Below are 12,620 nucleotides of genomic sequence, written 5' to 3' on the forward strand. Positions count from 1 at the left end.
TTTTTTTTTAATTTTTTTTTTTTTCCCAACGTTTTTTATTTATTTTTGGGACAGAGAGAGACAGAGCATGAACGGGGGAGGGGCAGAGAGAGAGGGAGACACAGAATCGGAAACAGGCTCCAGGCTCCGAGCCATCGGCCCAGAGCCTGACGCGGGGCTCGAACTCACGGACCGCGAGATCGTGACCTGGCTGAAGTCGGACGCTTAACCGACTGCGCCACCCAGGCGCCCCCCAGTTTTCCTTTTCTTAAAAAAAAAAGAAAACAAAGCGTGGGGCACCTGGCTGTCTCATTTAGTGGAGAGTGTGATTCTTGGTCTTGGGGTTATGGGTTTGAGCCCCCCATTGGTTGTAGTGATTACTTAAAAATTTTTTTAATATCTTAACCGCCCCCCACCAAAAACCCAAGATGTAGTGTTTCATTGTAAACCAACAGATGCCTCTTAAGTAAAAGTAGAAAGCAGTAACAATAAAATAAATAGGTAGTGTTTATGGAGTGATAAATGCTTCATATTCATTACCTAATTTGATCATCCCAATGACTGTGTGAGATGGGTGCTATAATATCCCCAAGTGAAAGATGAGGTTGTCTTGTTACAACAGTTGCAAAGCAAGTGCACAACAGTGCTGAGATCTGAACCCATGCATTCTTATGATTAGTAAAGAGCAGTGGTGAATGTCTGATTTAGGCCTCACTAAAGAACCCATATGTATTCTGTAAAATGAGATTTGGCCATTCTGAAGAGAGACCTGGTCCTAAAGAGCTTCGTTTTGAGCTGACTTGAGATAGTGGTGGTAGGGAGATCTGGGTCCGGAGCTGCTGACTGCTCTGATGACTTTGGATGAGTCCTCTCCTCTTTGAGGTTTGGTCATCCTGTGAACCTGTGAGAGGTCCCTTTTAGTCAGGGCACCTCCAAATACCTACTGGGAACAGTAGGTGGCAGCAGGGAGGCATCCTCTGGTTCTGGGGACAGAGAACCTCTTTGAAGAAGCCTTTGAGCCAGCATGCCAGGTGGGTAACTGTCAGAAGCCATGGGCTGCATGCATGCTCTGATTGGTACTCAGGAGCAGTAACACTTGGGCAATTCACATTGGTTTCCTCATCTGCTCTGCCTTCTTCCTAGACTTAGGAAGCGTTAAGAGTCAGATCTAGAACTAGAGGATAGAATTGTATTATTCTTGCTTTCTACTTTTCCATATTTTACACATTTCTTTAATTAGCATTATTACCTTTCTAATTAAAATTGTTTTTTGGTTTAAAAACCAAAGGAAATGAGGTGCCTGAGTGGCTCTGTCAGTTAGGTGTCTGACTCTTGATTTCAGCCTAGGTCCTGATCTCATGGTCATAAATTCAAACCCTGTGTTGGACTCCATGCTGGGCATGAAGCCTACTTAAAAAAAAATAAATAAATAAAAGGAAAGATATCTATAACAATCATGTCTCTGATATCCAAGCTTTTACAGGTAGGGAAATGAGACACCAAGAGGGGAGGGGGTGGCTGACCCACGGGCACACAGCAACTTTGTGTAGAGCTTGGTCTTGAATCCAGGTTTATCTACTCTTAATCCAGAGCTCTGTCTGCTACATCAGGCTGCCTCATGACTGACTGTTCAAAGATCACATGAAAAATAAATGTGAAGACAGTTTGTAAAGTATATGATTATTACTAAATGGCTATAGTCATAGGAACTTGAGTGTTATTGTGCATTATAGTTTAAAAAGTACTTTTTACACATCAGATCTCATTTGTTTCCAGGAGGTAGGCCATGTTTTATTCTTTTTGGTACAGAGGCCCAGAAAGGTAATATGTCTTACACAACTTATTAAGTGGTGGGTATAACTCTTGGATGCAAGCTTGTGACTTCAGGTTCCGTAGCTTTTCTTGTGCCCTTCAAGTGAAAGGGGTTGGTCTGTTGTTGCTTGATTTGATGCCAGTTTTGCTGATGCTTTCTTCTTCAGAGGCTCAGTCCTGGTGGGCTGTGTTCTCCCTCTTGGTTCTTTGCAGAGGCACTCAGAGCAGGCCACCCAACCAAACTTGATGGAAGTTTTCCTCTCGATTCTACACAGTCTCTTTGTCATCGTTCCCCACATGAAGGAAAAATTCTCCAAGAAACTCGGTAGGCAAGTATGGAAGTTGGGAGGGAGGCAGGTGCTTATGCTCAAAGAGAGCATAACCTGTGGGCAGGAGGTTTACATAATCACTCAGAATCAATATCTGCACTCTTTCCAGTGTTCAGTGAGAGGGAATACCATTCAACAATCAAAGGTACTACAAATTAAGTTTTGAAATTTATTGATATTTCTCTCAGAATATCAAGGAGGTTCCAGTTCAGAGTCCACAACATGCATCTTTCCGCATTGCCCTCATCCTTCACATTCCCTCAGACCTCACAGGATGTTCAGCATCTCTGACTCCTGAGTACTAAATGTCAGAAGTACCCCCAGTTATTGTGACACCTGGAAAACGTCCCCACGTACTTCCACATGCCTTCTGGGGGAGTGGTGGCACTCTGTGAAAGCTGCTGTCTGTGCGCTGAAGTGCCTTCTGGAAACTGAACCCCAGTGGCTATTGACTCCCTTGGCCTTCTCCAGGCCTTCTTGCATCTATTTATTTTCTTCTCTGACTAGCCATTTTGCCTCCTCAAGTGTAAACCTTCCTTTCTCACTTGTCCTGTTGTCACACTATAAATACTTCAACATGTAGAATAAGCCTAGGAGTCAGAGTCAGTCTCCTTTATTTTCCTTAGAAAGTAGGAGTGATGGTGAAAATGGGAAGGGGAAAATAGCCAAAAACAGAAAAGGGAGGAGAGAGAAATATAGTAATAACTAATGATAACTAATACTTATGACACTCTTATTATTGTCAGATACTGTTTTAAGTGCCTTACATGTATTAATTCATTTAGTTCTCATAAAAACCCTAGGGAGTAGGTACTATGATTATCTTCATTCTATGGAGAAGCATACTGAAGCTCAGAGAGGTTGAATAACTTGCCCAGGGTCACACTGGAAGTAGTGTGCCCAGGATTCAAATTCAGAGAATCTGGCTCTGGAGCCTGATTTCTTTCTGCATCTCGATGGTATGCTTGCCTCTTATCATTGCCATTTAATGTCTTCTTTTATTCCTATCACATAGTAGGCAGTGGAAAATCTACCACAAAGGAGTAGCCAGGACTCAGTCATGCAGGGCTTTGTTGGCCATGTGAGGAATCTGGACTTTATCCTAGGAGTTTTGAGTCTAAAAGAAGGCGAGTTATAGGCTCAGCTTTCGTTTTAGAAAGATCCTTTTTGGATCAGTGTGGACCATGAGTGAGAGGGAGGCAAGACTACAGACAATAGTTTAACCTCTTGCATTAACTCAGGTTGTGATAGGAACTAAACGAAGTGTTGGGAGTGGGTGCAGCAGTTGGATGTGGGGCAGGAGAGAGAGGGAACAGCTCAGGGTAATGCCTTGGGTTTTGGCTGCCATCTAGGTGGATGGTGGTGATTTTTATCAAGAGAAGGCTCACCATAGGAGGATCTGATTTGGAAAGGCAGTAGAGGATGTGATCGGTTTGGGTCAGGATGAGCGTGAGATGCCTGTGAGACGTACCAGCAGAGAGGTTAGGTAGGTGATTGACTGTGTCTGAAGTCAGGGGAAAGATCTGGTCTTTAGATACAGATATGCAAGTCTTCAGTATCTAGCCTTTCATTAACTCAACAAATACTGATTGGGCACTTACTTCATGAAAGGCGCCGTCCTGGGGCTGAGGATGCAGCAGTGAACAAAATAGAACCCTGTCCTTGTGGGGCCAACTGTCTAGTGGGAAGTAGCTGAAATCCTTCAAGGGAGTGTGTAAAATGAGATGATTAGAGGGAACCAGGACAGAATCAAGGGCAACATTTTAATGGCCACGAGAAGGAGGAAACACTAAAGGACACTGGTAAGGGACAGTTGGAGAAGTAGGGAGAAAACCAGAAGCGTATGACATTAGAAAAGCCAAGCAAGAGAGTTTTGTAGATTTGGGAGTGGTTGATGTGTCAAATGCATCCCAGAGGTCAAGGAAGATGAGGACTGAAATATGTTCATTGGATTTGGCATCATGGAGGCTGTTGGTGACCTTGGCCAGAGCAGTTTCTGTGACATAGTTGGGGTGGATGCCAGACTGTAGTAAACTGAAGAGTGAGTGCAAGGTGAGGCAGTAGAGACAGGATAGACAGCTCTTTGGGTAAGTTTGGTATGAGAGGAGGTGAGAAATGGGGGTATAATTGGAAGGGAACATGAAATTAGAGGTTTTTTTTACCCTCCAACACTAGAAACACTTATTCTGATTAGTAGCTGATAGAAAGGAGCAATAGAGACCTCCTGCTCCTCAGTAGAGCAAGGTCCTTGGAAAGAAGAAGGGGGCTGGATCCAGAGCTGGGGTGATGAGGGGCATGCCTTTTGCAATTGCCTCACAATTTGATTTGGGATATTGAGGGAGTTTCTGATTAATAGTCTAGGTCATCCTGGGGAGGTCCCTTGTCACAGCTCAGAGGGATCTTTGTTCTGTCCAGGCAAAGAACAGAAGACAGGAAACCCTTAGGAAGCTGAAGCTATTTCTCATAGAAAGTGGAAGTGGGAGCTTCTAGGAGAGAGTGAGAGGCTGTGTGGAAGAGGGGGAAAAAGCAGGACCTTTGTCATTAGCTCTTGTGGGTTGAGATTCTTACCCCCTCCTTTACTTACTTATTGACATTGGACAAATTAATTTTTTGTTTCCAGTGTCTTTAGCTAGACATGGTGATAACAGAATTAAATGAGATTATAATATATATATATATATATACATATATATATATATATATATACATATATATATATATATATATATGTATGTCTCCTGAATGATTCTACCTCTTAGTTATGACAACTGACCTATACTTCTTTTCTTCCTTCCATACACTCTTTCTGTCTGCCATACTTCAAGAGCCAAGAAGATCCAGTCTTGGGATGTTGGATGGGTGCAACTTCAGAAGTGTAGATCTCTGGGGGGCAGTGGCAGAGAGGAGGGGGTGTGGAGAATGGTTGTGTACAGGGAGATCTATGCAGATAGAACAGGATTGGGGCCCAACCTGCAAGAGAAAAGAAGGAAGCAGGCAGTGCCAGCCAAGAGGGGGCAGAGGCCCTGAATAGGGGGTGGAGAAACTCTGGGTCCCTGAGATACTGGGCCAAGAGCCCCTTCCAGCAGGAACCCTGTGTGTCCCCTCCCTGGGGGGAGTCATGAGTTGAAGTGTGTCCGAGAAAGTTGCTGTGAAACTCTGAGGGATGAATTTCCTGCCATATGCTTTAGCCCCAGGATAGAACACAGATTGTCCCCAAGTCTGAAGCTGGTGCAGTGGGACCTCTTGATGTTCTTGTCTAGACTCCTGCTTTTATAGGGGCGCAGGATGGGCAGGACAGAAGTCAGATTTGACAGGGAAGCTTGGCGCAGGATGTGGGGAGACTGGGAGGAGGCAGGTAGTGCAGGGGCCTGGGCCAGGGTCATCAACTAACACAGAACCTGTTACCTGACCTCAGGCGTGAGAACCAGTCCTTCCCCACAGGCATTCAGAGATGGGGATAAAGCAGTGACTACCCTTTGTTCTTCCTGAGTCTGAAACTGGGTTATTTTCTACAACGTTGGAAGAAGGGATAGAACAAGCAGATATGTCTTTCCTAGGTCATTGTCAAACGTCCCAGATTATAATGGAAGATGAACATTTATTCAACACCTACTCCACAGTGCAGTGCTAGGCATTTGTTAGATAGTCTATGTACACTTATCTTACTCAGCTTCACAACAACCTGTGAGGTATAGATATTGAAACCGAGTCGCAGAGAAGTTAAATACGTGTTCCAGGATGACCCTAGTAGTATTGTCGGAGCAAATTTTGAACCTAAGTCTGCATGACTCCAAAATTAGTACTCTTTGGAACCACTCAACTTTGAGAATTTCTGTAACGAGTCTGGTTTAAATTGCTTTCTGCTTTCTTCCTACTTCTGAAGCTTCCTCATCTTTCATACGATTAACCCTGGAACTGAAGGCCAGGTTCTGCAGCAGCCTAAGGTATGTATGGTTTCAGGCGCCGGTGTCCTTGTCGGGACAAGTGGAAATTTCTGACTGGTGTGGTTTAGTCATAGGACCATGGGGAGGATTGACACCATGTCGGAATTGCTCAGCACCTGGTGGTGCGAGCTGGACATGCTCCTGTAGCTTTTATTTCATCTGGTTCTGGTAAGACACTCATTCCATGTGATACTTGGACAGGCACCTGTTACATCAAAACTGGAAGGGCTCTTGGAGATCATTTGTCTAACTCCTCATTTTACAAATGGGGAGACAGAAGCCCTCAGAGGGTAGTGAAAGCAGTGCCCACAAAGACAGAGCCACATGCTGGTTGCTGCCAGCCCACCATTTCCAGAGGAAATGTAGAGAGGTTCAAAGTCAAGAGGTGGCTACTTCAGTCTCTGTCTTGTTAAGTTTCTGGAGTAATCTTCTGTTCCTTCCCATTTATGATTTGCCAGCTGTCTCTGCATTTACTTGACAGATTCCATTTGTTATTGCCTACAGCCTGCAAGATGACCACAATATAGTATCTAGCTCTCCTTGCATATCTCTGAGTGGAACGCCCAGCCTTCAGGAAGGAATACCTTGACTACCCATCCTGGGTTCAACAGCTTCCTTTTTTTTTTTTTTTTTTCCCCAGGACTCTCAACGCCTTTCCTGAACTAGGAGCACTTTTTTTGTTTTATGTTTCGTTAAATTGGGGTTCGGTAGCCCTCCCTGATTTATTTTTTCAGTAAAATTTTAGCGAATGCCTATGTGCCTAAGTTACAGCTGTAGCAGCGGGTTCCATATTTATTATTCACAGCCACCTCCAGAACTCTTCCTCCCGGGCCGTGGTTAGAGTTTCACTGGGCTCTGGCACAAGGCAGTGGTGTCCCAGTATATGGCAGGGATAATGCTGTCCCAGCCAAAGTAGCAATGTCTTCTCTCTTGTTCTCTCTTTCTTTCCACCCTCTAAGTCACTCAGATCTAAATCAGGTATGTTCCAGTTTCCTCTACGACATGAGCCTCAACCTCCTGTCAGCTCCAGAGAAGACAGAGCCACCTTCCCAAGAAGGTAAGATGCTGCAGCTTGACCACTTATCAGGCTCATGGTGGTCTCTTACGGTCTGGATGCCTTTGTTGATAGGCTGGGTAGTGAGTCAGAATCATAATTATCTCTTTGCTAGAAGCTGCCCAGAGGAACCATGAAATCATGGAATGATGAGACTATAGGCTGACACCTAGGGAGATAAGATAACCGAATCAGGAAACAATAGAATCCAAGATTCCTGGACCCTTAGACTCTAAGGGTTGAGAAAGACCCCAAAGCTTATCAAGCCCAGGTCCTCACCCTGGCCTTCTCTTAACATCCCTCACACCAGACCTTTCCCTCCCTGCTTGTTACATTCCGAGACTTCTGCTCAAAATACCTTGAATGGTCTGTTCCATTTTTGTTTGTTTGTTTGTTTCTTCGTTCAAGAAATATTTCTTGAACATCTACTGTGTGTCAGACTCTATTTCAGGTTATGGTGACACAGCTCCAATGTCCCGTCCTCATGGAGTGAGAGAGAGAGAGAGAGAGACAATAAACACATATATGCAATGTCATAAATGAGTAGGTGCTATGAAAAAATAAAACTGGGCAGAGGGATACAGGGTGATGAAAGGAGAAGATAGGTGGTCAGGGAAGGCTTCTGTGAGGAGGTGGCATGTTAGCAGAGGTCTGAATGCAATGAAGGAGGCACATGCAGAATCGAGGTGGGGGAACAGCAGATGGGGGCTGAGAGCTGAAGTCACCCCCCCACCCCCACCCCGGTTGAATATACATAGAGCTTCCTTACATGCCAGGGGAGGCCTGAGTGCTGCTGTGGATACAATGATAATTATGATATGTTCTCTGCCCTAAGGAGTTCCTCTGTCCTAAACCTCTTTTGGTATAACATAAAACAATTTAATCATTGTTCTATTCATTTATTCAACAAATACGACACCTTCTTTGTGGGTAAGACTTGGTACTGGCCATGTTTCTTCTTTTTACATTTACAAAGATGTGTCATCTCCCCCCACTTCCTAAACCTCTCTTCCTCCTTTGTTTTTTCTCCAACGCTGTGCTGAGAGAGACAGAAGCCCAAGCGAGTATTTTCATTCCTTCCCACATGGCTTGGCTCCTAATTCTATGCCAGCCTCTCCTCTCTGCCTGGTACCCTGCTCTATCCCTGCCCCGGTGTGGTCTGGCCTGCAGAGAGACTAGCACAACTACTTCTGCCATGGCGGTAGCCTAGGACCACGCTGGCAGCCGCTGTACAGCAGCCTGTTGTGCTCACCAGCTCTGGCCCCACTGCTGCTGACAGCTCCCTCTCTTTTGGGGAAAGGAGGAGCCCCACGTATCTGCCTCCCTAGACCCTGAGGCCTTGTCAAGTCTCAGAGTGCTGGGAAGAGCACGTACATGCAGAGTCCTTCTTTCTTCCATGTATCAGGAGAAAGGGCATGTGGATGCATGGGATATTAGTTTCATTTTTATGATAACGATCATAGCTTAGTGGAAGAGTCACAAAATTTAGAATTAGGAGACCTGCCCTGGCTCTGCTGCCAGACTGCTGTGGGGCATTCTCCATTCTCACCTTCCACTTGGTCCTAAGTCCACTGCACCGGCAGGACAGACTTAACTTGACTTCCAGCATGGCACCCTGCTTTCATTCTTTCATCTTGCAAAGAATCTCCACCCACTGCTGGAAGGATCTATCTGAAAACTCAAGTCTTATCATCCTAACACCCTTGCCTTCAGCCATAGTCCCCAAACATCAGTCTGTGGGGCACTGTCAGACAGGGATGAAGTTTCCTCTGATCTGTGGTGAAATATGGAAAATAAGGATAATATAGGGAATTTTCTATAAAGTTTCTATAAAGTCTAAAAGACATCTAAAGCACTGATGTCTTTTCCTCTCATACTCTTTTGGTATTAAAATACTCTTTTTTTTTTTTTAAATGTTTATTTTTTTTAAGAGCAAGAGAGACAGAGCGTGAGCAGGGGAGGGACAGAGAGAGAGGGAGACACAGAATCTGAAACAGGCTCCAGGCTCCGAGCTGTCAGCACAGAGCCCGACGTGGGGTTCGAACTCACGGAACATGAGATCGTGACCTGAGCCCAAGTCGGACGCTTAACCGACTGAACCACCCAGGCGCCCCTAAAATACTCTTTCTTTTCTGAAACAGATTTCATAAGAATCTGTCCTCAGGATAAAATTCAAATTCTTTACTCAGCATTCAAGGTTTTTCACACTCTAGCTACTAATTATGTCACACAGTCTGCAACTCCTGACACTCCACATCTATTCACTGCTGAGTCAGTCAGACTAAACTCATTGCTGCACCTAAAACATGTCCTCTTGTGCCTCTGGGCCTCTGAACGCCTTTCTTCCGTGCCCAGGATCTCTGCTCTCACTTTTCTGCCTGTTTTCTGCTCACCTTCCACAGTTCCCTCCTTTTCAAGCCTGCCCTCCCCACCCCAGGTGGTATGAGTTATACACTCCTCCATACTTGAACATGGTACTTGATCATGTCTCCTATAATTGCCCGTCTCCTTGTCTGTCTTTTCCCAGCTACCAGCTCCTGGAAACACAGCCTGTGTATCACACCTTGGCCTAGAGTAGCCACTCTGAAATTTGTCAATGAATGAAGGAATGTATCCATTCTTTACACATGTTACCTTTAGTTTCTGCTGGCAGGCTGAAAGCTACAGAAAGGAAGAGGAAACTGATTTCCTTTCATCCTGCGTGTACCCTGCTACTCTGTGCCCTGTACCCTCTTCATGTAGTAGGTACTCATGTGCTCACTACCTGCTTTCCTGTGTTCTCTGTGTGGTGTTCTCCCGCATGTTCCCTGCCCAGAACTCTCTGCAGTGTCTGCGTTCCTGCAGCATGAGCTGCCCGAGATACGCAGCAGGAGCCCTGAAAGCCTTGCCTTCCTGTCAGATCGCCAGTATGTGGAGGGAATTGCTCGCCAGAGACAGTACTGCATCCTGCTCCTCTTCTACCTGGCCTACATCCATGAGGACAGGTCAGTGTTCGATGCTGGGGGCTGGCAGTGTGTCCTGGAACCCCCATCTGCAGTCCAATTCAGTTCAATAAATATTCACAGAGGCATCCACTCCAAGCCTGGCCCTGGGTATTGGGGACACAGATAAGTGAGAAACGGGTTATATTCCTGAGGGGCTCATACACTGGAGAGGGGTTAAGGCAGGAGGGTAGTCACAGTGCTGAGAGCAGAGGCCTAAAATGCGAATGAGAACTTTTTAGTATCCTTAAAAGTATTGTTTGCGCACAGAAAAAAATTTTAGTGGTTTACTTTGGTTTTAAGAATTACTTACACAATTTATTAAAAATTTAAAATCAAAGGAGACTAGTGTAAAAAATAAGTGTAAAAAATTATTGAGGTTAAATTTACATAACATAAAATTAACCATTAAAATAATTTTTTTAACATTTGTTTATTTTTGAGAGACAGAGAGTGAGTGGGGGAGGGGCAGAGAGAGGGAAGACACAGAATCCAAAGCAGGCTCCAGGCTCTGAGCTGTCAGCACAGAGCCTGACGTGGGGCCCGAACCCATAAACCGTGAGATCATGACCTGAGCCGAAGTCAGACACTCAACTGATTGAGCCAGCCCGGCACCCCTAAAACTAACCATTTTAAAGTGAACAGTTTGATGGCATTTAGTATATTCACAGTATTGTACAACCACCACCTCTCTCTAGTTCCAAAAGCATTTCCATCACTCCAGAGTAAAATCTCGTACCCATTAAGCATTCATTCCTCGTTCCTTCTGCTCAGCTCCTGGCACCAACAATCTGTGTTCTGTCTCTATGGATTTATCTGTTCTGAACATTTCCTATAGATGGATCATTCAATAGATGACCTTTTGTGCCTGGCTTCTTCCACTTAGCATAATGTTTTTGAGATTCATCCAGTTAGCATAATATTTATAGCATGTGTCAGTACTTCATTATTTTTCATGTGGCTTATGCAGATGTTCTAGCATCATGTATTAAAAACACTGTTTTAGGGGTGCCTGGGTGGCTCAGTCGGTTGAGCGACCGACTTTGGCTCAGGTCATGATCTCACGGTTTGTGAGTTTGAGCCCCATGTCAGGCTCTGTGCTGACAGCTCAGAGCCGGGAGCCTGCTTCGGATTCTGTGTCTCCCCTCTCTCTCAGCCCCTCCCCCACTCATGCTCTGTCTCTGTCTCAGAAATAAATAAATATTAAAAAAAATTAAAAAAAAAAGCACTGTTTTTTCCTGTAATGAACTGTCTTGACACCCTCACTGAAAATCACTTGGCCCCTTGTGATTTTTAAAAATTGAGATATAATTGACATGTAGTATATTAATTTCAATTTTTTTTTTAACGTTTATTTATTTTTGAGACAGAGAGAGACAGAGCATGAACAGGAGAGGGTCAGAGAGAGGGAGACACAGAATCTGAAACAGGCTCCAGGCTCTGAGCTGTCAGCACAGAGCCCGACGCGGGGCTTGAACTCACGGACCGCGAGATCATGACCTGAGCCGAAGTCGGCCGCTTAACCAACTGAGCCACCCAGGCACCCCTATAATATATTAATTTCAAATATAGAATGTAATGATTGGATATTTATATATATTGCAAAATGATCATCACATTAAGTTTAGTTAATATCCATCACCACATGTAGTTGTAATTTTTTTTCTTATGTTGAGAACGTTTAAGATTTGTTCTCTTAGCAACTTTTATTTACTTATTTATTTATTTATTTTAAATTTTTTTTTTTAACGTTTATTTATTTTTGAGACAGAGAGAGACAGAGCATGAATGGGGGAGGGTCACAGAGAGAGGGAGACACAGAATCCGAAACAGGCTCCAGGCTCTGAGCTGTTGGCACAGAGCCCGACGCGGGGCTCGAACCCACGGACCGTGAGATCATGACCTGAGCCGAAGTCGGACGCTTAACCGACCGAGCCACCCAGGTGCCCCTATTTATTTATTTTTAATGTTTATTTATTTTTGACAGAGAGAGAGAGAGAGTGAGCGAGCATGAGTGGGGGAGGGGCAGAGAGAGAGGGAGACGCAGAATCCGAAGCAGGCTCCAGGCTCTGAGCTGTCAGCACAGAGCCTGACATGGGGCTCGAACTCACAGACCGCAAGATCATGACCTGAGCTGAAGTTGGATGCTCAACCGACTGAGCCACCCAGGCACCCCTTAGCAACTTTTAAATGTTCAGTGTAGTATTAACAACTGTAGTCACCATTCTGTACATTATATCCCCAAGGTGTATTTATTTTGTAACAGGAAGTTTGTACCCTTTGCCCCCCTTTTCCCATTTTGCCCACTCTCAACCCCTCACTTCTGGCAACCACCAATCTGTTCTATGAGTTTGGTTTTTTGTTTTTGTTTTTTTTAAGATTCCACATGTAAGTAAAATCATACAGTATTTTTCTTTCTCTATTTGACTTATTTCACTTAGCCTAGTGCCTTCAGGGTCAATCCATTTTGTTTGCAAGATTCCTTTCTTTTTTTATGGCTGAACAGTATTCCATTGTGTGT

General features: G+C 44.6%; 1 protein-coding gene across 2 annotated transcripts in view; it reads left to right on the top strand.

The window, feature by feature from the left end:
- Positions 1-12,620, top strand: part of MEI1 (meiotic double-stranded break formation protein 1) — a 79,122-nt gene that overhangs the window by 27,671 nt on the left and 38,831 nt on the right. For both annotated transcript variants that reach the window (XM_049626438.1, XM_049626439.1), the window contains exons 15-18: positions 2,005-2,116; positions 6,004-6,064; positions 7,024-7,121; positions 9,934-10,102. In XM_049626438.1, coding sequence (XP_049482395.1) covers positions 2,005-2,116; positions 6,004-6,064; positions 7,024-7,121; positions 9,934-10,102 — 440 coding nt within the window. The remainder of the gene's footprint in view (positions 1-2,004; positions 2,117-6,003; positions 6,065-7,023; positions 7,122-9,933; positions 10,103-12,620) is intronic.

This window comes from Panthera uncia, chromosome B4, assembly GCF_023721935.1.
Source record: "Panthera uncia isolate 11264 chromosome B4, Puncia_PCG_1.0, whole genome shotgun sequence".
Classification (NCBI taxonomy): Eukaryota; Metazoa; Chordata; class Mammalia; order Carnivora; family Felidae; genus Panthera; species Panthera uncia.